Source organism: Anthonomus grandis, chromosome 5 (genome assembly GCF_022605725.1).
Source record: "Anthonomus grandis grandis chromosome 5, icAntGran1.3, whole genome shotgun sequence".
Taxonomy (NCBI): domain Eukaryota; kingdom Metazoa; phylum Arthropoda; class Insecta; order Coleoptera; family Curculionidae; genus Anthonomus; species Anthonomus grandis.
The window spans coordinates 1,231,945-1,258,868 of NC_065550.1; the positions used below are offsets into that span (position 1 = coordinate 1,231,945).

General features: G+C 34.8%; 2 protein-coding genes across 6 annotated transcripts in view; one reads left to right on the plus strand and one right to left on the minus strand.

Moving 5' to 3' along the window:
• LOC126736028 (nose resistant to fluoxetine protein 6-like) overlaps positions 1-25,347 on the plus strand; it is a 97,902-nt gene extending 72,555 nt beyond the window's left edge. For 4 of the 5 annotated variants that reach the window (XR_007660589.1, XR_007660592.1, XR_007660590.1 and 1 more), the window contains 2 exons: positions 24,516-25,065; positions 25,131-25,347. Coding sequence is in view for 1 of the 5 variants with exons in the window: in XM_050440218.1 (XP_050296175.1) it covers positions 19,181-19,312 (132 nt within the window). In the remaining 4 variants the exon portion in view is untranslated. Of the gene's footprint in view, positions 1-19,180; positions 19,472-24,515; positions 25,066-25,130 lie in introns of those variants that run through there. The other variant, XM_050440218.1, reaches the window with a different exon arrangement.
• LOC126736034 (uncharacterized) lies at positions 6,240-9,016 on the minus strand. The gene is made up of 2 exons (XM_050440230.1): positions 8,017-9,016; positions 6,240-7,108 (listed from the first exon to the last, which is right to left on the minus strand). Exons 1-2 carry the CDS (start codon positions 8,936-8,938, stop codon positions 6,744-6,746), a joined length of 1,287 nt encoding a protein of 428 aa, XP_050296187.1. The 5' UTR covers positions 8,939-9,016; the 3' UTR covers positions 6,240-6,743.
• Positions 25,348-26,924: the final 1,577 nt, after the last annotated feature.

A 26,924-nucleotide genomic window follows, 5' to 3' on the forward strand; every position in this document is an offset into this window, starting at 1 on the left:
TACTTAAGTTATTATAGCAGCTTAAAAGCATACCCTGCTAGGCGTCCATTTTGAAGAAAAAATTTAATTCTTCCATTTTTATAAGCTATTCAAATACAGGCAAAAATAATGTAATATGTAAACAATTTAGATAATATATAAAGACACTGGAGCATTTAAGTACATATTATCACTAAAGCAATTAAAATATAATAATTTTTTATATTTACCGGTCATCTGAGGAGCAGACTTGCAAAATGCGGTTTGTCCAAAATTGTAAATTTTCAGGAAACATCAAAAACTGGTGCTTCGAATCGGTCTTACTTACCGAGTTAAGACTTTTACCAAAAAATTAGGAAAATTTAGGATCAGTAAATACTAGAATGGCAGACTAGAAGAAGCAAAAGTAACTTTGGTATTTTAGAAAAACATATGGACACAATGCTATTTGCCTGTCTAAAGTAGACAAAATGTCTTTTGATTGTCATTTGGAAGAACTTTTTGGGTAAAATTACCACCAAAAAATTAAGAACCATTTTCTTTAAGTAGTATTTTTATTTTTTAACAAACTCAAATGAAATTAACATCTTCCGTATCGGTACAATCACAGTCCTTATTTTCTTCAACATTGATTTCAACCTCACATTGGCCTTCTAAAATTGGAACTAAGCATTCCAATAATTCTGGATCCTGATTCCAGTTTTCTCCAGATAATGATGCCAATAATTTTTTTAAACTATCTAATTTTTTTTTCTTTATTTTATGACCAAATTTCTGTAATTCTATTTGATCGAATCTTGCTCGTAGTTTTAGGAGTGATTGAAATTTTTTTGTCTCGTCTGAATTGCAATATAGTAACTCAGTTTTCAGCAAAATATTATGGGTCGAACTTTTTTTCTTAAACAAAAGTCTTCGACAAGAATGAATGCCAGTCACTTTTTTCAGATGCAGCAAAAGTTTTTTTATGTCAAGTAAATGCCAGTCAGTTCCAAGTTTTTGTACACCACCCACTTTGGTGTAGATATCCCAATATTGATCTGGAGTTCTTATAATACTATGAGACCTTAAGCTTTTTTCAATGCGTCCGGATACGATCGGCGGGAGATAAGAGTGACCTCTCATTGGAAATATAATTTCTATGTCTCTAATCTACTCACATGAAAACGTTTGAAGCCAAAACATTAAAGCATGACATGATTATTTGTAACATGATTATTTTTATTTTGTCCTCCACACCCATCTGCAAAAAAAAACAGATTTTCGTCGCATTGTCTGGAAATGTAAGTTTTTTCAAAAAATCGATAAGAGCGGAAGATGTCTCAGTCACCCCTCTACCTGCTCGATGCTCCAATGTGATTTTAACTTCACGAAAAAGTTATGAAACAAACACAAAATACTTGTACATAAACTAAAACCACACCGACAGAAATTAGTTTTTTTTGTTTTTGAAGGTGGTAGACAATGGTACAGTGAAAACATCTTGTCGGACTTGCATTGTCTTATTTATTTAATGTAACACGACGTTTCGGTTGGTAAGTATCTCCAACCGTTATCAAGTGTAAACTGACAGCAAACTACTATTCTATAGGCTTATATACTAGATGTGTGCAGCGATGTAGAAAGGAAAGTGAGAAGAGTTGGGGGGGAGGACACGCCTCTCTCTAGATCCTACACTGTCCTGAGAGTAGAGGCTTTCAGATGTTGGGTATATCGACGCTTGGCTGGCTGAAGATCCCCTGATTCTGTGAAATGAAAGCTGCCTCTACGAACTTCCTCTTCCGCCAGTGCTGTTCCTTATGCAGAATCTTGGCTTCTGACCAGTGGATATTGTGTCCATTATGCCACGCGTGCTCTGCTATTCCGGATTTGGAAACCTCTCCTCTTTGGGTCCAGCTGCGATATTCCTTCGCTCTGATTTCTAGGGGGCGCTTCGTTTCACCTATGTATGAGTCACCGCACTCACATGGGATCCGGTAGACGCAATTTTTGGTATCCAACATGCCATCTGGTTTGGTCTTTGATACCACGCTTCTGATAGTGGTGCTAGATCTAAAGGCAGTTCTAATATTGTACTTGCTGGCAATGCGTCAGATTTGTTCCGATGTACCCCTAATGTAAGGTATGGGTAGAAGTTTGGTTGTCGTGGTGGCCTCGTCTCTCATTTGATTTGGACGCGTCCTTTGGATGGTCCTACTTATTAGCTTCTTTGGATATCCATTCTGTTGTAGGTCTTTCTAGATGGTATCCACTTCAGTCTTGAGATCCTCGTCGTTTCTACAGATGGTTCGAGCTCTATTGTAGAGGGATCTTATGATGCCTCTTTGGTGGTTGCAGGATGGTTGGACTCATAGTGAAGATACTGGCCCGTGTGTGTTGGTTTTCTATAAACTGAAGTTCGTAGATTTCCACCCACCTTTTTAACGAGGACATCTAGGAAAGGTAGAGCTGAGTCCTTCTCTGTCTCCATCGTGAACTTGATTGTTGGTCTGAAGCTGTTGAGGTGAAGCAGAAACTCCTGAAGTGCTTTTTCCTCTTTATCCCAGATGATGAAGGTGTCGTCCACATATCGAAGCCAGAGCTTGGGTTTGCAATGGGAGGCATCTATTGCATGTTCCATAACCATTCCATAAAGATGTTTGCTACTACTGGGGAAAGAGATGAACCCATCGGAAGTCCTTCGTCTTGGGCGTAGAATCTATCCTTGACCTGAAAGTAAGAATTACGAAGACAGATCTCCAAAAGTTCCATCACCTCGTCCAGAGGCAGTGTGGTCCGAGTTGAGAAAGCTGCATCCTTGCTTAGTTTGTCTCGGATGATGTTAAGAGATTCTCCTATGGGTACATTGGTGTAGAGACTTTCGACATCAAAACTCACCAATCTGCCATTGGTCTCGACTTCGATCCCTCCAAGAAGGTCTACAAAGTGGGCAGAGTTTCGCATGAAAGACGCTGCATTTCCCTGGATCGGTCTAATGATCTCTAAAAGGAATTTCGAGAGTTCTGATGTCGGCGAATTTCTAGAGCTCGTGATGGGCCGCAGAGGCATTTGCTCCTTATGAATCTTGGGTAGTCCGTATAGGTGTGGAGGTTTGCTATAATGTGGTGTCAGCCTAAAGCGTACCGCATCCGACAATGTTGAGGAGTACTTTTTAAGTGCTCTGTAAATTCGACCTTCTATGGTTGTCGTCGGATCCTTAGATAGTAGCCTGTATTCGCCTTTGTTCAAAACTTCCTCAACCTTGTTTTCGTAGGTTTCCAGGTTCATAATCACAATTGCATTGCCCTTATCTGCAGGAAGAATTTTGATGTTCTTTTCACTTTTGAGATTCCTGAGAGCTGTTTCCTCTTCTTTGCTGATGTTCTGCAAAGGTTTCTGTTTTTTAAGTGAGTCCAGGGCAACCCTTACCTCGTGTCGAAATTCATCGGCCTCAGGACGTGGTAGGTGGATTGATTCTACTGAAGACACTATGTCTATAAAGGATGGTTTTGAGGATATGGCGAAGTTTAGTCCTCTGTTTAACACCTTTTGTTCAGCATCGGTAAGGGTTCTGTTTGACACATTAATGATGGTGGCGGGGAGGTTAGAGGTTGGTGCTGGTTAAGTCCTGTTGGTTCGTCTGGATTTAAGGTTTTAGAATTTTGAAAGGTGGCCTGCTCTTAGCTTTTCTCTTAGTTTCTGGCAAGCGAAGTCTATTTTGTTAAAGATTGGTTGATAGTCTTCCTCCAATGTAACTTCTTTGATTTCTTCGAATCGCTGAATGCATTCGATTTCTATTTGTGCTTTCTTCCAACGGTAGTAGCTAAGTTGAGATCGCAGCAGCTCCATACTGACACGTTCAAGAATACGTTCTGATCTTCCACCTGGTATAGCGGTTTTGAAGCGTAGACCAGTAGGAATGACATTGGCGTCTCTCGCCTCTCGCAGGAAGCTGATGTGATGAAAATTTGGACAAACTGCGTTTTGCAACTCTGCTCCTCATCTATTCCAGTATAATATATTTTTTTCTAAAATAAAGTCATACTTACTGAAAATGTCGCCATTGCTTTTTATTTTGGCGTTGTCTTATTTCTACCCTGGCTGTATCATATTTAAAACTAAATGGCAAAATTTTAATACTTCAATATGTATCTGAAATGCCAAAAGCCGGCGAACAGGCCAAACTATATAACCACCTAAAAGTCTAAAATGACTTTGCTAAAGGGTTGTAAACAGGTAGGCGTAAAAGCTTTCAGGTTCTACACAGGTTACTTTTAGGCATCTTCGGGTTCGATAAAGGTTATTTCTGTTAGCTATATAGGTTCTGTGATATGCGATCTGGTTTCAAATTGGCCAGGGCCTATTGGCAACGACAACCTCTTTAGGGCTGTCCTTTTTTTACTACAGGAGGTTATGCGGGCTAATAAATAACGTTGTTTGTGCTTAATGGCATAATCAATAATTTTTCTTAAACAGGTTTTAGGAGTTATTTATAACCTTTTTAGAACCTAAATTGTTACTTGGGTATCTATGCGCGCAACTTTCCGCCAATTCGATTTGCAGGTTGCCGCTCCCATAGTACAACATTCTGCGGCGCAAATGAGATCGTTGCTCAGTTTTGTTTGTTTTAGAATTATAATAATAATAATAATAATAATAATAATAATAATAATAATAATAATAATAATAATAATAATAATAATAATAATAATAATAATAATAATAATAATAATAATAATAATAATAATAATAATAATAATAATAATAATAATAATAATAATAATAATAATAATAATAATAATAATATTTCCTTTATTGCCAACAAAATCAAAATAAATTTGACAAAGCAACGTCAAGCAGAAATGGTAAATTCCCTAAAATAGATTCACGATGAATATTGCATATAATAAGAAACATGATACAATCAAATACATATAGAATAAAATGAGATAGACTAACAAACAGTAAAAGTTAAGACAGCAACTACAAAGTTAAAATTACAATATCAATAAATGAAGTTCAAAATATATAGAATATGTACATATGTGTAACAGGTTCACAGGTCTGGCACATCAAAATCTAAATTTAAAATCATAAAAGCACTTATCTAAAAGAAACTGACTAGTGGCTTTCCTAAATTTAACACTATTATTAATGGATTTTATTTCTGGTGGTAATAACCCATATGCTTTAACTGCCATATAATAAGGACCCCTTTCAAAAAACGCTGAACCATGGGCTGGTGCCCGAAGATCTTCCCTCCCCCTTGTGATTACTGCAATATCAGTGCCATAATGGTCACTGTTTACTGAAAAAAGATATGGGTGCCTTTTGACAAACATCACTAAGGACATAAAGTAGATTGAAGGCACAGTCATTATGTTCAGTGATTCAAAATGTGGTTTGCATGATGTTCCAGGGCGCAACCCCAGCATAGCTCTGATGATCCTTTTCTGAACTACAAAAATTTGAGGAGCCACAGAGGATGATCCCCAAAACATCACACTATAGGCAATCAATGACTGCACCCCTGCAAAATAAAACTGTCTTATGGAATTTACTGTTAATGAATATTTTAGTCTTCGCACTAATGCACAAAAGATATTTAGTTTAGATTGGAGCACCCTCACATGTTCCTCCCAGCCAAGAGCAGTGTCCAAGGTGACCCCTAAAAATTTAACTGTGTTTTCCACAGGCACTGATTTGCCTCGCATTTTCAAATAAACAGACTCTGTTAACTTGGGATTTTTCTGAAATAGCATTAGACCAGTCTTTTCGCAGTTCAGAATTAACCCTGCCTCATCACACCAATCCTGCATTGTCCCCGCTGCACATGAGCACTCGTTAGCCAGGCTCCCAAAATCCTGCCCCACCACGACAGCCGATATATCATCAGCATACTGGCAGAGGAGTCCCGCAGCCACCTCATCTGAAAGTGAATTCACATACAATAGAAACAGCAGAGGACCGAGAATCGAGCCCTGAGGTACACCTTGCGAAACAATAACTGGCTTAGAATAATAATTTCTATTGTCCTTTGAGATACACACAATTTGTTTTCTTTCCTCCAGATAAGACCCCAGTAAAGCACCAGACAATCCTCTCAAACCATAGTGTTCCAATCTATGCAACAACATCCTATGATCAATGGTGTCAAAGGCCTTAGAAAGATCAAAAAAAAGCCCAGCCACCCTCCTGTTACAGTCAACATTGTTTATTATATGATTTATTGTTGTGAATATTGCCAATTGTGTTGATCGATTAGGTCTAAAGTCATACTGTTTATCAGAAAGTATATTATACTGATCTAAGAAGGTCATTAATCGGCTATATATAGCTCTTTCAAAAACCTTGGACAAGGAAGACAGAAGAGATACAGGTCTGTAATTCTCTAGTACCTGGGCATCTCCCTTTTTATGTACCGGCACAATTCTTGCAGCCTTAAGGGCAGAGGGAAATGTACCTGTTTGAAAACAAAGGTTTACTATGCTTGATATTGGTTTAGCTATGAATTTGGCTGAATGTTTCAAAATTATAGTTGGAATTTCATCTAGACCTACAGAAAATTTATTTGGCAAGTTGATTATGATACGAAAAATTTCCAAGCTATCTACAGGATCTAAAAATATGGTTTGAGTTATGGGGTTTTTTAAAGGTTTATGACTTGAAGGGTAGACAGTTGGGATATCAAATTGATTTATAAACAAATCCGCGATTGTTTGTGGATCTTCAGTTATATTTCCATTATGAGATATTTTAATTGTTTTATTGTTTTTTATGTTTTTATTTCACTCTTGATTAAAAATGGTCCAAGCAACTTTTGTTTTATTATCAGAAATAGCAATTTTATTTTCATTTATTGTGGTTTTATAATTTTGTAGATATTTGCGATAATTTTTCTTTTCAGTTTTAAATAATTGTTTATGCCTTTCACAATTTGTCATTTTTGACCGTACATATAGATCTTTAATATACTTACCATAGTTTTTTATATTAGAATTAATCCAAGATTTGTCTTCTGTCTTTTTTTTGGAAGTACAAAGAGGAAATGATTTATCAAAGTAGTAATAGAGTGTATTATAAAAACTTTCATATTTCCTGTTTGGATCGTTTATAGTTAGGATATCGTCCCATTTTTCCTCTTTGAGATAACCTACAAAACTTTGTGTATTAGAAGGTGTAAAAAATCGTTTTTTAATATATAAAGCCTTTGTAATAGGCTTATCATATTGATATGACATGATTTGCCCATAGTGATCTGAGACATGAGTTACAAAAATTTCAGATACTGACTGATCCAAATTACTAAAAATATTATCGAGCTGTGTACCTGAGTCAGGCCTAGTTACCCCATGAACTTGCGATTTAAGCCCAAAGCTCAGCATTAATTGTGATAGCAAAAAAGAATTTTCATTATTTACCAAAAAGTTTACATTAAAATCACCACAAATTATATAATGTTTCTTTGCTGAGTATGTTACTGTCAAAAGATCATTTAGTTTAGACAAAAAAACTTCAAAATTGCCATTTGGAGATCTATAGATACATATAATTATAAAAAACTTATCCTTAATTAAGACCTGTGAACCTGTGTACTCAAAATCTTTTTCTACAATATTTATTTCCGTTTGAATTTTGCTTATGTTTAAGACAGGAGATAATTTATTTCTAATAAAAATTGCAGTTCCTCCTCCCCTAGACTCAGTCCTTGAAGAGTAATTTAGCATCAAATAATTATTTAGGCTAAACAGTTCCATAAAGTTATGCTGGAGCCAGTGTTCAGAAATACAAAATAAATCTGGCTTTACCTCATCTAACATCACCTCAACTTCCAGTACTTTATTATTTATAATTTGGGTATTTAAATGCATAACTTTTAATGTAGATATAGGGGTATTTGAGCCCCCATTTTTTTTTATTGAGGGTCCACTTGATTTATTTGTGGCACCCTCCTCTTCATAAAAAATCTCGATATAATGGCTCCATTCGGCCAGATCTCCTTATTCCATGCCTTTTTAAAGTTATCTTGATTTATTGTGACTTTCATTGATGTATAAATACCTGGGTGTTTTGACTGTACTGGTTCGCAAACCACCTCGGGAAATTTATCTATTAAGATGGTTTTTAAATCCTCTGGCTTAGTATTTGGGGCAAGTCTGGTAACATGCAATGCCGCGTATTTTGGTATTGTTTTTATGGCAGTTGTATCCCCCGTTCCTCGGCCAACTACAAATTTTCTATTTCTGTTGCGATTTTGTTTATGATCAACCACTGTCCAATCGTTATCATATTGGTCCTTTCCAAGTTGCCGAATTTCCTCCATATAATTGATTTGCTGTGCTTGGATCACAGCATTTCCCACGGCTTTTCTATCAAAAATTACTTTGTTATTGTTTACAATGTATTCTTGGCGGGAATTTGATAATGTTGACGTTTCGCCTAACCTCATATTGCAATTGTTGACGTCTAATGTCACGCTAGAGCTGGGCATGGGCAATTTTGAAGTTGTATTGTTGGTACCAATGGCGGTAGATTTGGCAACACTCACAAAGCTTTTTGCTGGCCTCGGAGAAGTTGGTTTTCTTACTGTGGCACCATTGCTTACCACACTCGATGTTGACTGCGTGGCTGCATCGCTGCCGCCGGCAACCTCGGAGGAAAGCGGTGGGCGCGGGGTAATGTTTTGATTGTGGTACCGCCTGGTTTCACCTTCTTTACCTTGTTTATTTGAATGTTTTAATCGATCTTCTTGCAAATAAATAATATCTTTTTGAAGAGACACTGTGTATTCTAATCCCTCTAATAGCTTTTTAGTCAGCTCTCTTTCTCTTTGTAAGCACTCAATCTCCTTTATTAGCAGGTTATTTTCACTGCAAGCACTAACAGTTGATGACCACTTCCCGTTGCACTTATCGCAGATCCAGTGAAGATTTGTGTTTTCGGTAATTATTTTTAGCCACGCGTCTTTAATACTAGCACACATCAAATGATTTTTAACTTCACATAGATTACATTTAATAAACCTTGAGTTAACGATAAACTTGTCGGAGCACTTCGAACACACGCCTGTATCGGACGCCATCTTCATCTTATATGCGGAGTGTTTTTATTTTAGTTTATTAAACTCGTTCTTATTATGTGTTATTTTCTACATATTAATTAAGATTTAGAAGTAACGATAGATCTGTTTATCTATACAAGGTAAGTAGTGCGTTTTTTTTACGATTTACGTAAAAATGGGATTTATAGTTTTTAGGGATGCCACGAGACACGAGATGTCTCGTCTCGTCTCGTCTCGAAGTCATTTTATCTCATCTCGAAAGTATTTTGTCTCGAATTTCGAGACGAGACGAGACGAGATAAAAATGTTCGAGACAAGGCGAGACGAGACGAGACGAGACGTCTCGATATATGTAAAATGCTTCCAGTAATAATTGGTAAAATTGTCATTAAAATCACGGAATAGGTTTTGATTATTTTTTTATTTCCCCATTATTATACTAATGGGCTTACGATTTGTGTAACAGGTGGTGGGTAGATTGGAAAAAATATCCTTAGAATTTAGGGGTATGTTTATTTAAATCTCTTGGACCAGTCACGTCTGTTTTTATTTTAGCTGCGCATTTCTTTTTCAACTTAACGTTTTTATACAAGGTGTGTCATAATATTTTATTGATATTTTTCTGCTGTTAATAGCTATGTTGACAACTGTAGCTTAAATGCATATAAAATATTATTTTCAATATTCCGCTATTGCCGCTTTTATAAAAACACTATGAGTGCTTTATATTATTGCTTACTATAGATTGTTGGAAAATGTGTTTTGCATGACTTTAATGGGGTGCTCATATAAAGATTTTATTAAATCTTAAAAAAATCTTTCCCAACATGCCTACCTGCCCAATTAATTTAAAAATCGAATATGATTTTTTTAACTTTCATACTTAACTACCTATAATGTGTTTATTGTTTATTGGGGTCTATTAAATTTTTAAGTTTTATCCTGGGCTTTTACATAGGTATCAGAACTTTTCGAGACAAAACGAGACGAGACGAGACAATTTTTAATCTCGTCTCGTCTCGTCTCGTGGCAACCCTAATAGTTTTATTAAAACAATTATGTACTAATAACTAATAAACACACAATAAACAAAGACAATGTATTACACAAGTGACACCTATAAATATAACATACAACAATAAAACCGTAATTAAAATTCATCCACGACTTTTTTGTTTTTGTTTATTTTTATTTAAATATTTGAGGTGGTTAGTTTTGGAAAAGCACTGTATTTATTTTTTATTTCTAAGACGTGCATGTTTTAGGTTATGGCGGATGGAAAGTTAGTGGTGACGGGCTTTGTTCCCCTTGATGTTGTTTCCGCTTCTCCCTTTAATTGGACTTTATGTTGCATATGCCAGATCGGAGGTGGTGTTTTAACTTGTCACCTCTTTTCCTGTTCAAATTTATAAAATGTAAATTTATTTTTTAGGTACTTTACCAAGTAATTGGGATGATTATCTTCGTAATGATATGAACAAATTGGAATTGTTCCGAAACTTAGCCCAAGCAGTTTTAAACAGCTTTAACGATGATGTTCACATTGTGACGAATGTGGGCAATAAAATATTATCGTCGAAACCTTGTTTCAGCAGCTTATATGGAAGCATAATATGTAACTATATGGAGGAAGCAGATTAGTCGTATGGTGCTAAACGTGTGGTGATTCAAAGCAATGACACTGATGTTCTAGTGCTGGCAGTTTCATTTTTTTTCGAACTGAAAAAGAATGGACTCGAGGAATTGTATTTACTTTTTGAGTCTGGGGTTCATCGTCGATTTATCAGCATTCATGCTATTGCAGAAAATCTAGGAGAAGTAAAGTCAGTTGCTTTAAGGGGCTTCCATGCATATACTGGTTGCGACACGGTGCCTTATTTTGCAACCAAGGAAAAGCTGTTACATGCAGATTTTGCGCTAAGCATGTAACATGGGATTTCATATAAATTCGGGCAAAAGTTTATGGGTTTTGGTATCGGCTTGGAAGGATTGTGTGATTTATAGTTTTATAAATGGAATTTGGGGTTTGATTATTTTTAGGAATGTATTTACCTACCCTATCCTGTCAGCACACCTCTGTGGAGTTGTTCGTATTGTGTTTCCTTAGTCCCTATTCATGTACCTGGTGTTGGGAACTTTCTGACCTTTGATTTGTTTGTCAAGAGTTTCTATAAGGCCGGTATATGTCTGGGGTATGGAGGGACTTCTGGAGGGTGCTGTTGTGCCACAGATTGCGCTATGAGTGGAGTAAATAAGACCTTTTAGATGGTGATCCGTTAGTGTAGGAAAACTTACAAATACTTTCTTCTATCGCGGAATCATATTGGGCAAGGTATCCTAATTGATTTGAAATAGGTCTCTCCAGTTTTGCTTGCTATATTTCCCTTCAATTCTTCAAGTTAAGTTATAGTAAATAAACGTTCTTTGACATTTGGTTTCTAACCCTACTAGCCGATTGACAGTAATGACTATTGACACACTTGTTGTTGTGGGGGTTTGGCAGCGTTGCTGTTTCCCATTAAGGTTTGGTTTCCATTTGGCGGATGACGGAGCGTCATAAATCAGGCAGAGCGACGTAAGAGGAAAATTGGAATTTCGTAGCCCCGTTGGGAAAAATTTGTGAAAAAATGGAAAAATATTCCTCCCAAGTTTTGGGGTTTAATTTGACGAACGTCTAGTGGGAAGTTGTAGCCGAGAGGATTTCGGATTGACCTGATATTTTTGGATTTGGTCGGCTGCTCCCACACCATTTATGGGATTTTGAAATTTTCTAACCACAAAACGAGACTCTAGGCCTCGCTCACCACCTTAGGTATGTAGCAACATGTTGGTAATTGCCATAGAATTGATTGTGTGTTTATTTTATTGATTTTTTTTTGTCCTCTATTTTAGAGGCCTCTCCTTTTTCTCATTCTCTGGTCTCTTCGTATTCTCTGGTTTCATCTGGTCACTGTTGGAAACCGGCTTAAGTGAGCCCCAACACAGCCTGGACTGAGCATTGTACTGTGGCTCTGCGATTTTGGATTGGAACTTGCCTAAAATCGACTTGCCCATGTGGTCATTACCCTGGTTGTAGCTGACTGGTTCCAGAGCTGTCGAGTTAAGCTACCTTAGCCAAAATACACAAGAGGACACGCAAGTTTTTGCACATTTTATTTTATTTTTCTCTTATTGAACGGTTTGATTTAGGGTTGGGGGTTGATTTACTAATTTGAATTTTATGGGTTTATTTTCTTTTATGTAAAACAAAAACGTCAAGGGGTTCTTGCTAAGTCTATTAATATTAACCTGAGGGTTTTCATTTGAGTCGAGCATCGACATAATTGATTTTGACATTGAGCCTTGATCACCTTGTAAGGGATCGGCTATTTGCTACAAATAACATATTTAGTCATATTGTTGGTTGTCAACATACCATTAATAGGCTTTTAAAATCGAACCTTACTATTTAAAAGTTTTATTTAGATTAATGTGACTTGACTAGAGTTTGTAAAAGGTATTTTAGGGCCAGTGAGGTATTGTGAATTAGGCTCCAAACATATACTTCTTGTAAACAACACGTGATCACGTTTTGGATTTTCCTCTTGAACAGTAGTTCAGTGCGAATTTGTTTTTTGTTTTTACTAATTCCTCGCCTTAAGCATACCTCAAGTAACTCTTAATTCTTTTATCATTTTTTTTTATTTAAAATTATTACAGTATTACATTTTGAATAATTATCTAAATTTAAATATCTCAGTGGAATTTAATTTTTTTTTAATATAAATGGAAGTGACTATGTAAATTCTTGGATGATTATAACAATCTGGTGGAACTATGGATTGTTATTTGAGTTTTTCCCAAATTATTTTCAGATTTTAGGATCTAGGTACAAGCATAAATATAGGTCATCATTTTCTTGATTAAGGGGGGCTTATATTACCATCATAATATATCAGGGTTTGGTGTAAAATATTTAAATCAAGTGGCGCTTCTATTAAAATTTCTCCCACTACCTTCTCCACTGTCTAAAAGCTGGCGGCCACCAAATCTCTGAATCTTTTAAAACAAAATTTGCTTGTCTGGACTTAGTAATTTTTTTCTGGTTGGATGGTAGGTACACGGGTTGGAAATAAATTGGTTTGAACCGAGTTACGCACTACAAAGCGTTCAGCCTGGGCTGCGTGGCAGGACGATTCAGCTACGAACGCATTTAAAAGACTGGCCTGGCCTTTGGACAATGAACCAGATGAAGAGCTTGTGGAAGCTTTGGAAAAATATACAGTAATATTGTACGGTATGCGAGATGGAACATGTACAGGTGTGGATCAAGCTAGAAAGCATTTATTTGCAACCGAGCATAAGCACTTAAATGCCATCCCTTCAATACGTGGTGCACTTATTCAACACATTAAACGATCTGCCTACCAGGACGGTTATTTTGTAAACGCGTGAAACAACATTCACACGAGAAGTGGGCGGAGCTCACTCGAAAATTACTAAAAGTTTATTCTGTAAACAGGGGAGCGCTCACATCGTGCGAAAAATGCGTGATCACACTTCTACTGCTAAATTGTGAGGGAGAAGGGTATCCTAACCTAACTTCCGAGACAGGTGATGAAAATCCAAAAAAAGAATAGTGTTGTTTTGTTTGGTTTGTTGGTTCTGATTATAAAAAAATCCCTCCGATTATTATTATTGTGTATAATAATAACCATAACATGGATGTTGCTTTTATTTATGGATTGTTTTCCTTTACGTTTTTCTTTAAATCTTGCCAAGACTAAAAATGAAAGGTGTATTCAAAACTGTTTTTATTTACCCTAATGTTTCACCTACTTTTTGCCAGTGCTTCCAAGTTTTACAGGATGCCCCAGGGAATGCATTTAACGTTACAGTGATGTTTTCCCACAAGTTTTGGGCGTCTTTCTTTGTAAAACTATTTGAAAATAGTCCACTTTGTAGCTGGGGGTGTTTTTTCATCCACTCACTTAGAATTTTTTTTGTCCTTTGGTCATGGGGGTCGATCGATTACACTCTGCCATTTTAATACCACATACTACTTCTATCTAGGGTAATAACACTAGTAGTCGACCACTTTGGCGGACTTGACTTTTGCTTCTGTTGTTTTATATACCGTTAATTAATAAAATCTTCTACGGTAGATTCCTTCATGAACTTGTATATTTATATTTCTACGTAAAATACATAACCCGACGATAGAGGTCGCTGGAATAGAAAGGATAATTTTAATTTGAAACGGGCCTAATTTCGCTAGTAGTCGACCAGGAAGATCGAGTACTAGACGCCGATCTTCCAATAGTCGACCCAATGTAATTGTTCGAAAATAATATGCTAGTATTTTTCTTTTTATTATTTTTATTGTTTAAATAAATATAATAAAAAAATTCTTTGGTATGGTAAAGTTGGTACTTTACTTAACTTAAAATGCATTCTAAAACTAATAGATAGGTATACAAATTATTGGTAAAACTTTTGAACGGGTATTCATATTTAAAACTTACAGAGTACAATGAGGACAGTTAAAATCTTTTCCTATAATGTCTTCATATAAATTTTCACTAAAAATTGAGCATTTCAAGTGGTACGAGTACACTTATCACATCCGATATTCTTTAGATCGTTTTCTTCGGTGTCGCTTATGAGGTCATCGTCACACAAGTCGCATTTAATAGAAATTTTTTGAAATGAACTCTGTGGTGGTCTCTGGTCCTGGTCAACTGTTTGTTTTGTTGGTCCATTACTTTTTTTATTCACTCGTCTCTTTTTTATAGAATTCATCTTTTTCTCTTCATCTGCTAATCTTTTTGCCTCTCTTTTTTTTCCGATTCTGCTTTCCGTTTCTGAATAGCTATAATTTTAATTTCTTTGGCATTTTCCTTTTCTGCTTCTAGCTGTCTCCACAACTCGGATAAAATAGCACTTGGTTGCTTTGGTGCTGCCTTACTTTTTTTGCTTTTTTGGATTGGCTTCGGATAATAAAGTATTTTGTTGATGCTACTGTCCAATGGAGGAATGATTGTGATATTTGAAATTATATTTAATTTTCCAAGGGATGTATCACCATTCAATTTATGTACGTTTTCTGTGCCTACATCAGCTTCAATTTTTTCTATGGGAATAAGGGAGCCATCAGTTGAAGCAGTTTCATTAGGAATTGTTGGTGACTTAATATTCTTTGCAGTATTTTCTTGGATGTTCCCAATATTTTGAACTTCCTCAGGCAACAAAATCGATAAAATATTAGATGAGTTATTCAGTAAAGATTTATCAGTAACTTCATCACTTTTTGTTTGGGGTGGTAGATTTGATGAATTATTTGACAGGACAGTTTTAGGACTACTATTTATAATATAACAGTCATTATTCTCAAAAGCATTTGTCTCCTGTTGAATTTCTTGAGAGAGGAGAGGATCTGAAGATAGTCTAGTGCAATTTGTGAAACCTGCGTATCTTGAAATAATGGCATTACGGCATCATCGCTTAAAGTATCTTTAATTTCTGATAAATTAAAACTTTGTGGTTGCTCTAACTCTTGAATAACGAGGTTACCCGCTGTATCAATATCATATAATTGGCCATCATTTAATAAAGCAAAAGGTGGTAGGCCATCCAAAGGTTCATGCTCAGGTTGATGAGGATCTGTCGGTATCACATTTAAAATTTTATTGTTGTCAAGGGTTTACCCTTCAGATAATTCTTCAAAAATAATTTCTACTCTAACACCACGCTCCTCTAAATTATTCTGAATACTTTTGATTGTATCCTCAGTGATCTTATATACATCAGTCGCAGGTCGGGAGATTTCTTCTGGTTCTACAGTGCCTTCCAAATCTTCAAGTATATTTTGGACATATTCAGAATAGTCAACCATATTTGGATCGAAAGGAAAAAGGTCGCATTTACGGAAACCGTTCTTAATTGTTTGCGGCAAGTTGTCCTTTTCTAAAAAACCTTTTTTAAAAGTGGACAAAACTGAGTTTGTGTTTTCTTCCAGCATTTGCCATTCCCGAACTGTTTTATTCCACTCAGATTTCAGTGGTTTGAAAACACTGACATCGCACGGCTGCATAATATGGGTAGCATTCGGTGGCAGCGCATAAAGAATTATTCCATTTACTGAACAGAACTGACTTAAGCTTAAAGTTAAATGGCTTTTATGGCCGTCAATGAAAAACAAAACAGGTTTCTTAACCTCATGTGATATTAACCAGGGATTCAAGGAATTCGCCACATACTCGTAAAACACTTCTAAGCGCATCCATCCGGTTTCGCTCAATCCTAGACACCAAGATGGATCCATACTGTCTCGAACATCCTTTGGTGGCCGTACGTAGGGAAAGACCACACAAGGATATGTAATGTCGCTACTCGCAGACACCACAAGCAACACCGTCAATGCTTCCTTTTCTTTCCCCTTGACTACTTGATAAACGTTTTTATATCCTCTCGGAGCTACAATTTTCCCAGACTTGGGGCACAACGTGAAACTCGTTTCAGCTCCATTCAAGATCCTGGTGGAGTCTAACAGGATATCCTCGGCATCTTCAGTAAGCACTGCACTTCAGTAAGCTCTTCAGTAAGCACTGCACGTCCTTGTGATAAGTTTTTAGCATTTCTTTCCGTCAGCTCCGGATTACGCCTCAAGAAAGCTTTATACCACTTTTTTCCGGGACGCCCGTTTACGAAAGGTCATTGAAGTATAGCCTTTTCCTCAGCTACGCTTAGAACAGGCGGGGGGCCAATTTTTCTAGGTTTTTCGGCGACTCTTCCCCTTAATCTGTCTAGCATAGTAGTTTTTGGCACACCATATATCTGACTAGCTTTTCGCACACTCTTATTTACTCTTTTTACTCTTATCTGTTTATTTCTCTTATTTGTAAAATAGCCTCTTGTAAAGATTCCTCCCGGTATTGATGTATGGGACGTTTACCGCCTTTTTTAATGTTTTTTTTTCTGCTCTGAAGCTCTGTTTACTTTCACCATTTTAGGAAAAAAAAATGTAAAAAACCAAGATTAAAAAAAAAACTTCATTAATAATGTAATAAAGTTAAAACAATCAGACAATAGGGCATGTGCACGTGATGTCAGCTTGTAGATAAAACCAAAAATTTGAAAAAATAAAAAACTGCAAAAGGTCAACATTTTTCAAAAGGTTGTCTTGCTGTTAACGTTTTTTGTTGTTTCACATGCATGGTTCTATGATTTTAATGTGTACTTATTGTGTATTATTTTTTATTTTTGAAAATTGTTTTACCTTCAAGCATTTGTCATTACTGTCAAAATTAGCGTCATCAGTGTCAATTTTCATTTTCATGCACACGCCCTATAGAGGTAAAAAGACAGTAATAAACACGGTCGACTTCTAGAAAACGAAAATCCTATAGTCGACCCACCTTAATATAAAATGTTTAAAAGCGGTCGACAACTGGTAAAATGACAAAGAATGACTGATAAATTATTAAAAAAATATAGCTGTTAATTTTCTATTCATTTCTATATGAAATCTGTCTTAAAGCTTCTAAAAAAACGCTTTATACCAGTAGTCCGGTTTTTTGCAGATTTTTGTATATCCAGAAGTCGACCTCCTAAAATTAATCGTATTTAGACTAGTTTTTTTATTTTTTTCGTTAAAAATGTGGAAAAAAGCTAATATTTAATAATCACAAGTGGATGTACAAACTCTATTTCAACAGATTCGTTCCTGGTGAAGTAATAAAATAGTGGAAATACTGACCAAATTTGTATATGAGATGCACAAGAAGGTGTTACCACTGACTACGCCACATTGATACTAAACTTTGGTTATGTTTCTCCAGAGTAATGCTTCTTTCCGATTAGTCAAATTTGGCGCGAAACTATCTGATTGCTAGAGAAACGGCGCGCGTTTTAAAATATATAATATTAACCTATTTATTATCAAATATGTCATGAAGTGGCTGACTACTGGAGCCGGTCGACTTTGGGGGACTCCTCTACCTAATTTCTAATTTATTAAAGTGGTAACACTAACACAGACAATTATTAATGTCTTTTAATCCGTTGTACAAAAAATAAATAATAAATACCCGGCATCCGGTACGTCAAATGTCAAAATCCTTGTCAGGTCAGCGATGCGTCGAACGTATGAGCGCGCGTATTCTATTGGTCGAGAATCTGGCAACGCTGTAAGAATTACATGATCGTGATGATCGTTCACCACACGGTCACTGCTATTACAGAATACTAATTTTTATACCTAGGGAGAGGAACGTGATGTGAGATCCCTTCTCTCAGGAGGAAGTGTCACTTCCTCCAAAATTACAGAATAGCCGCCCAGGCAGGTCACATCTGGGGCAGATCTATTAAGGTTAAACCAGACTGTCCTTTTTCATCAACCCTGTGGGGGTTGGACCAAAGATAAGGAACAATTTAAACCGTTTTGTGGACACTTCTTCCAGAGGTTTGGAGTGTGTGTAGGGCCCTTGACAATTATGGTTGCACTAAAGGATGTAAAAGTCAATGGTGCAGCTGCCATCAATACCAGCTGCCCTGCACTTTGGCATGTAAGAAGGGCAAAGGACAATGCCAAAACCAGAGGTTTCTAAGCCCTTTTGATAGTTTTTTAATATTATTTATAATTATTATTCTTTTACTCGTAGGTTTAACAGTGTTGAGGCAGAAACCGATCCCAACTAAGATGTCGACCTTTCGATTTTAATTTAAAAAAAAAAACATATTGACGTATATGAAAAATTATATTATAAAAATGAATGTATACTTAATACTTATTATAATTATTACCTTAATATTATTGAGATATTTCTGAAAATTTTGAAAAATGGCGCTGTAATTCGTCTGCCGGTGAATGTTTTTGTATTCAGACATTAGCATTGCTTTACGAAGATACAAATAAAGCGATAACCATTTTAAACACGCCTTTCTAGATATATTACGCATTTCAACATTTTACTTTTAAAATATACCCCCTCCACCCCCAAACCAAAATCCTAAGGGATGAAAACTTAAGAACTACGGGTCAAATCAATCTATTAGGTTCATATTACACCTGTGCAAAGTGGCTTGCTTGTATCACAAAGTGCAGTTTTTTTTCTTGTACCGCTAGCACTATGTAGCAAAATACTCGTTTGATGTTATACGCGTTTCATTTTTGTCTTCTTTTAGATTTTGTGGGTTTTGTTTGACTTTGTTGCTTCATTTACTTTGGGTGCCATATTTACAGTATCAGTGGAGTATCCAGGATTAGCTTTGCAGAAAATGTATGTTCCACAGATTAGAAAAAAAAGTAAAATATAAATTCTTTAATTATTTGGTTCATTATTGCATTAATATAATGAGTTCGTTAATAAATGATGTTTTTTGTTCTAATTTAAATTTCTGAAAGAATAAAATGATGTAAGCGGAGGACGGATTTTGTGAAGAGGAAAGATTGAAATATATGGCTTAGAAAAAACATTAATGTGGATTTCTTTCAACACTCCCATAAAGATTTGAATAAGTGGAATTTAACGGAGAAAAGCAAACAAAAAAAACTGTGTTTTGCACTTTCTAAAAACGTTGCCTCCTTTTAAGTTTTGACCGGTGTATCTTATAAGAAGTAAGTCAAGTTTTTCATTAAATTTAACCCTTTTTATATCGAGACCAGTAGAAAAACTGGGGTAAAATATAATAGGAGATAGAAATCAGAAAATTGGGTTAGCGGTAACGACATTTTTATAGCGGACCAGATTTCGCTGTCTGATTAGAACCGAAGGCATCGCAAAAAATCGGGATGGCAGTAACGTTTTTAATTTTGTCAGACCTTTTTAATGACTGACTAGGTTTTTTTTAATTAACTCAACAGGTTGACTTAATTAAGCATTCGAAGCACTTATGGAAGTGTTCGTTCTTACACATTTATGAAAATGTTGAAGCATTTAAATTTGCTCTATATTAAATGATATTACATTAGTGATAATCTTTATATTATGATGTAATCTCTGGTTACACCATTTAAATACTCAGCTATGTTGAGGCCCGTTAGCTAGGTTGTACGGTTGGCCCTCTGTATGCCGGGGTGCATTTTCATATGTTACCGACGGAAAAAAGCGCTCGGGTCGCCGAATACCTATCTGTAAGTTGCCGACGTATTTTTGTGTACGTCTGTAACATAAATGAGATGATCCATATGAGTTAAAAGCTATTAATATCCTATGTCAATCTACAAAACTAGAACTAAAGTCTGCCCAACCAATCTGTAGCTAAGCGGTGTCGGTGCGGGGAACGTCGTTGTAGACTAGACCCGCCTCATTTCAATCATGAAATGACCAGTGACGTGCGAAATTTTATAAACCGATTACACAGATTTAAATGTATTAAATATTAAAAAATATGGTTTGGTTTTAATTTTAAAATAGGTATTTGTAGGTAAGATATTAATTTGGAAATTAAGGTCTTCTAAAATATTTTATTTATAAATATGTAATAAAAAAATGCTTTAGATATGATATATGTACATATGGCTCGTATATTTTCGTAACTCACCTCGATTACGCCTGACAGACAAGATTAGGGAAGTTTGAGATAAAAGAAAAGTAAAGAAAATACAAAATTTGTAATACACCTACTTAGTTTATTCACTTAAAATAAGAGTGACATTGAATGTTTATTAATAAGATCATTAAATTTCTGTTAACTGTCAAAACCTATTTATTAGCCGTTCAGCATACCACATTTAAACCTGAAGAATGTTTGGGTTAGTGAGCCGGACATGTCCAGAAGGTACTAGGGTCCTACGGCGAGGCAACCCAGCTAGAGTTGAAATTGAAGGTCAATATTCAAATTCAATATACAATATTCATAGGTCTTTTTTTAGAGTGTTGAATTATGTTATTTTAAAGTAAAATCTATGATATTTTCCCCCCCACGCCACGGTGGAAAATGTTAGTTAGATTCACAAAGGGCCTTATATTATACACACAAAATCATACCAAAATTATTACTACTACTACTACTAAGCCAATACCACTTAATAAACGGTTTAGTACAGTAATTTAACTTCTTTTTGTTTACCTTTAGATATGGAATTCGTTATTACTACCAGCATACCTCGATCTAATGAAATATTAAGAAGTTTTACATAAAAAAAAACAAATTTAGCATAAAAGTACATAAACAAAAACTTATAAAGTGCATTACATAACGTTAGAATATCATAATCATTGTAAGTTGTTAATAAAGACAATATTGATAAAAATATAACAACAAACAAATATACTTAAATATATAGGTGTGCGGTAAAGGCAATATCTAATTATTTGGTCTTACATGATATTTAGAAATGTATAGATCTATAGGCCGTAAGTTACAGTACAAAATTTTAAATTATTTCATTCTTCATTAGTACCTTTAATTTAAGCTATATTAGGTAGCGCGAAAAAATCTAAATAAAAAAAATATTATATAATATATTAATATTCGCAAAACAAAGCAGAGAAAAATCAAAGATGCTAATCGCCGACACGTGTCTCTGCTTGTTGCATAAAATATTTTATTACTTTGCATAAAACGTTTATAAGAGGGATAGAAAAACGTAGGTAGTTTATTCTTCTACGTGTTGATATCTCAGCCTGCATCGTTATCTCTAGAGTATACATATCACTATTGTCTTCTTCAGCTTCATCATCGTCATCAGTATCGGTATCACTGTCATCATGGGGTAATGTAATAATTATTGGTTCAATTTCCTCCATAATTACATGAGCTTCCCAAAACTTATTTTCAATATCTTGAACATGTCTTGAAAATTGTTGCCAGTCTTCAATAGTAATTAAAGACATGGCTTCCTCACACACCTCCTTAAAGGCCCTTATTGAAAAATCTCCAGTTGTGTTCCGACTCCTTATTATATATTTGAGCTTTGCCCAAGCCAATTCTGTCGGATTGAGTTCACACATATATAGAGGGGTTCGGAGTGGAATATGCCCGTGTGATTTAGTTATTCGGTAAATTATATATTTTTTTTGATTTATTGGAGGCCTGTGAAGCAATATTAGGTTATAGAGGTCATCTTTCCTCAATTTAGGATCATGTTCTATGCCTAAAAATATATTTTACGTGTAGTATGTATATACATAATATGTATGTATTATATATAGCTACCCTTTCTTGATAATCAATCCACCATTTGCATTTTTAAAGCTGATCGAGTAGGTGTTTTATCTTCTTGGGCCGAATGGCATGGAGCATTGTCAAACACAATGACTGAGTACTGTTGGCAGGGATGTTGGGGAGAAGTTTTTCTCCAACCAATCAAGTGAAATTGGCTTTATTCATTTGGCCATGATAATCTCCTGTCGTAAGTCCTGCCTTAAATATAAGACAGGCATTATTAACAAAGCCATTTTCCGAACCGGCATGTACCACGATAAGCCGGCCTAAAATAACAAATACCTACAGGATGTTTGGTACACCGACCTATCTATATAATATATATCTAGAAACAGTTGATTCTAGAGTAATATTTTTTTAAACTAGAAAGCTGACAGACATTTTAAATTAAAATAAAATTGTTAATCTTTCAACATTAAAGAAATCATTAATAAAGATAAGTCAAACTTTTATTTTTCCAATATTACTAGTACAAGATAGTTATTTTAAACATTTTTAAAGATTAACAATTTTATTTGCATTTAAAATGCCATCTTTCTAGTTTTAAGAAAATATTCAATTGACTACCAAAAAATAAGTACCTATGTAATTCAATAGGATTTTTTTTCTTCTTAAGATGCACAGAAAGGATAGAAAAAAAAAACTTAAAAAGCCGTAATCTCGGAGACCGTTAATTTTCGACCCCTAGAGGGATTAATTTGTCAGAAATGACCTATAGAATCACCTGTTTTAAGTTATACGTCGGTGAACCAAACACCCTGTATAATCTAATGCCTACATAATATGTATAATTTAAATTTTTATTTAAATAAGTATAATCAATTTGTACCTGTTGAAAATATATTGCTAACCACTCCAGTAACAGTCTCACTCTGCCAGCATTTTTTAAACGTTAGGTCATTGTCTATCCAAGTTTCATCTAAATAGACAATATTGCGACCTTCGGCTCGGTGTTTTTTTTATTGCTCTTAGGTATTTATATCTTAAAGAAGTTATTGGTAAAACCTTTAAGTATCTAAGAAATTATGTTACCTTAAAGATAAAATATTGGGTCGCTCCATTAAAATTTTTCTTTTATTCTGACAGTTTCGCCAATAAAAGCAATTTTCCTTTAATAAGTTTCTAAGAGTTTCTCGCCCATAAGGAAAATTTTCTTCTTCTCGTAATTTTTGCATCAGCTTTTTGGTAGTGGGCACAACTTTAAACTCTACATAAAATCGATTTATTAGGTGTCTTACTATTTGAAAATGAAAGTTGTCGTCTTGTTCCACCTTCGTCATTTGCGGTCTTTTTTAGCCGAGACTAGAAAGCATTTTATTGGGGTACGTCCGCATTCTTTCTTCATCTTCTTTGTGAATTTTTTTCACCACTGAAATGCTTATGCCAGTATATTGAGATACTCTTTTTTTTGATATTCGATTTTTTTTAGTCGTCGTTCCGATTCATATTACTTATATTTATAGACATTTTATATTCAAAATAACCAACATTAACTTTAAATATTTTTTGTTTGTAAAGCAGTCAAGCTTGGTTTTATTTCATTGAATATGATTTTTATTCATTACAACATTAGGTACATAATTTTTGAAATTTAGTGTCGCATTAATTATGATTTTATTGTAATGTTTTTTTTAATAACTGTGCTTAGGCTTTATAATTCTCTTATTATCATTTTACTTACCTATAAACATTCGCAATCACTTCCCTTGCCTGACTATGAATTGTCTTTCTATGAATAAAGTTATTCATTTTAACGTAAATAACACAAAAACTGTTGAAAATTATGAACTTTAACAACTAAGAAACAAATAACACAAAACAACAAAACAGCAACAACAATAATAGCAAATAAACTAAACTATGCTACACTACTCAAAAGTCATAGGTCATAAATTAAGTAGGTACCTAAAAATACAACAATAAAAACAGTTTAATAGCTCAAAAGTATTAACATACGCCGCCGCCACTGAATCCGCAAGAAATCAATATTATTCCCAAAATTACACAAAACCTGGTACGATGCGATCCAATAGGGTAAAGAAAGACAGAGAGCTGCATAAAAATAATAAATTAATGGCCGCGATGTCATCAACCAATCACCTGTCCCCAAACAGCGAGATGCTTCCGCGAAAGCACGACGTTGCCGGCTTTGTAAGTTTTATTAGGAATTTCGGATAAATGTTAGTCAATATTGGATTTTATAATATGCAAAACATTAGTTTTAAATAGCAAATAGAATTTACAAATATGGTTAAAACTGCATTACATTATTTATTATCTTTTTTATGATTAAATAGCTTAATTTTACCATTATATTTACTTTTTACTCAATACTATTTCATTTTTGCAGTAAGACGTGACAACGCTTTAAAATTTCGCCCGCATTCTTTTCGTAGACACAGATCCGATGGTCAAACATTATACAAAGTTGCCACTGGAGTGGAACCACCCCAAGATATCTTTTTACCTCTATTATCATCCAATGCTACTTCAGAATTTGAAACAATTTCACAAACATCTAATCCAAATATAGATACTACTAATGAGAATGAACAAAATAGCTCCATCAAAGCAAAAGATAATGACTACTGTATTGCATTATCTGCAGAATCGTATTCTAACGAAGAAATTGTTGACTTACAACAGAAATGGAGTACTTTTAATGATGAAATATTAAACACATTAAAAGAAAATCCTATGACATTTGTTCCAGCAGTGCAATCATTTCTATCCAATAAGGACAAATATGCAAAAAGTGAGAACTCGCTTGTATCCGGTCTATTTACAGTATATCTACATATCAAAACTATACCACTTTGAAAACCCATAAGCATGTTAGGAAAATGAAAGGCAAGAAAATACCAGTGCAACCAACAGCTGTCGGTAGGAGAAAGTCAAAGGTAAATTGTATTTTTTTTTAATATCTTTTTAAAACATTTTGTAAAATATTTTATTATTTATATAGATAAGCGGCAAGAGAAGACTTACATTTGGAACTTCAAGCAAGCATTAGAAAAAAGCTCCCCACAACTTAAGTAAATGCGTGGAACAAAATATAGGATTAGGAGCTGACAAGCGCAAAAAATAAATTTTATATACCCTATACATTGTATAATTTAGTAATTCCATTTCTGGCTTATTATAATTTACATTATATGTAAATATATATACCTAATAATGTACGTAGTTGTCATTGTCAATAAAAGTTTCCAAGAAGTACCTACCTAAAAAAATATAAAAGTAGGTATCTATAAGTTAGTATATTCGTTAATCTTTCAGTAGTTCCGTAACTTAATTACCGCAAAACAAACTGTTTTTTTATTCTTTACATGTTAATATGCTTTATCAGTTGGGCTATTTTATTCTGTCTATGTTACAGACGAAAACTAGGAATACATCGGCAACTTAATGAGACGTATTCGGCAAACTGAACGCCTGTTTACGTCGCGTTGGCAACATATGAAAATGCTGCCGGGGTTGTGTTGGCAGGGCGTGGGTTTTAAAAAGCGGTGCAATTGGTGCTACATACGCGTTTAATAAGTGAACCCACTAACCTATAATAAATAGGTTTGCTCAATAAAAAAGATAACACATTTTATTAGTACCTTCTTTCCTGGTGATTGTGGAACTTACAGTAAAACTCCTCTAATTCGAACTTCTTTATCTCGAAATATTCCCTAATTCGAATATTTTATACTACCAAAAAAGGTATCATCAAGTTTATATGATATTTTATTTCTATAAGTCGAATTTCTCTATCTCGAATTTTTATATAAGTCGAAATAACGTTTAACGCATTGCCGAACTCGAATTTTGCGGGGTACAGTACAGACATTTTTCTAGGAAAAAATCTGTTTGTTACATGGATTTGCTATTGCATCATTTTTCTTTTTATTAGTTCAAACGGAAAAAGGCTCTCATCGCGACGTGGCGGTTTTGTGGTTACAGTTTTTTGGTGCGTATGCGAATTAAGACAATTTGTTTTTATTAAAAATAATTATGGCTAAGAGAAATTTAAAGTGCTTACCATTATGTGAGAAATTGAAATTAATTGCTGAAGTGGAAAAAGTTGAAAAGAAAAAGAAGGATATTGCCGAACAGTTTGGGATACCACCCAATACTCTGTCAACGATCCTAAAAAACAAGGATAGACTTTTAGAAAAAAAAGATGATTACGCTTCAAACTGTAAGAGGAGAAGGCTTACACCTTGTGTGAATGAAGATATTGATGAAGCAATGCTTAAGTGGGTTACTACGGCACGAAATAAAAATCTCCCTCTATCTGGAACTCTTATAAGAGAAAAAGCTAAGGAGTTTGCAACTGCTTAAGGGCGGGACGATTTTGCAGCTAGCATAGTATGGTTAGATAAGTTTAAAACTAGGCATAACATCATTCATATGTCTTTATGTGGTGAAAGTGCTTCTGCAGATTTGGCGTCTTGTGAAGAATGGCAAAAGAATGTATTGCCCACTCTGATCGGTCAATATGATAAGGATGACATTTTTAATGCTGATGAAACAGGAGTTTTCTTTAAATGTTTACCCAACAAAACACTAGCATTTAAAGGACAAAAATGCCATGGTGGCAAAAACAGCAAGGAACGAATTACAGTTATGGTTGGAAGTAATATGAGTGGGACTGAAAAGCTTAGGTTGCTAATCATTGGTAAGTCAAAGAATCCACGTTGTTTTAAGGGTATTAAATCATTTGCAGTGGACTATGAGTTTAATAAAAAAGCATGGATGACAAGTGAGATTT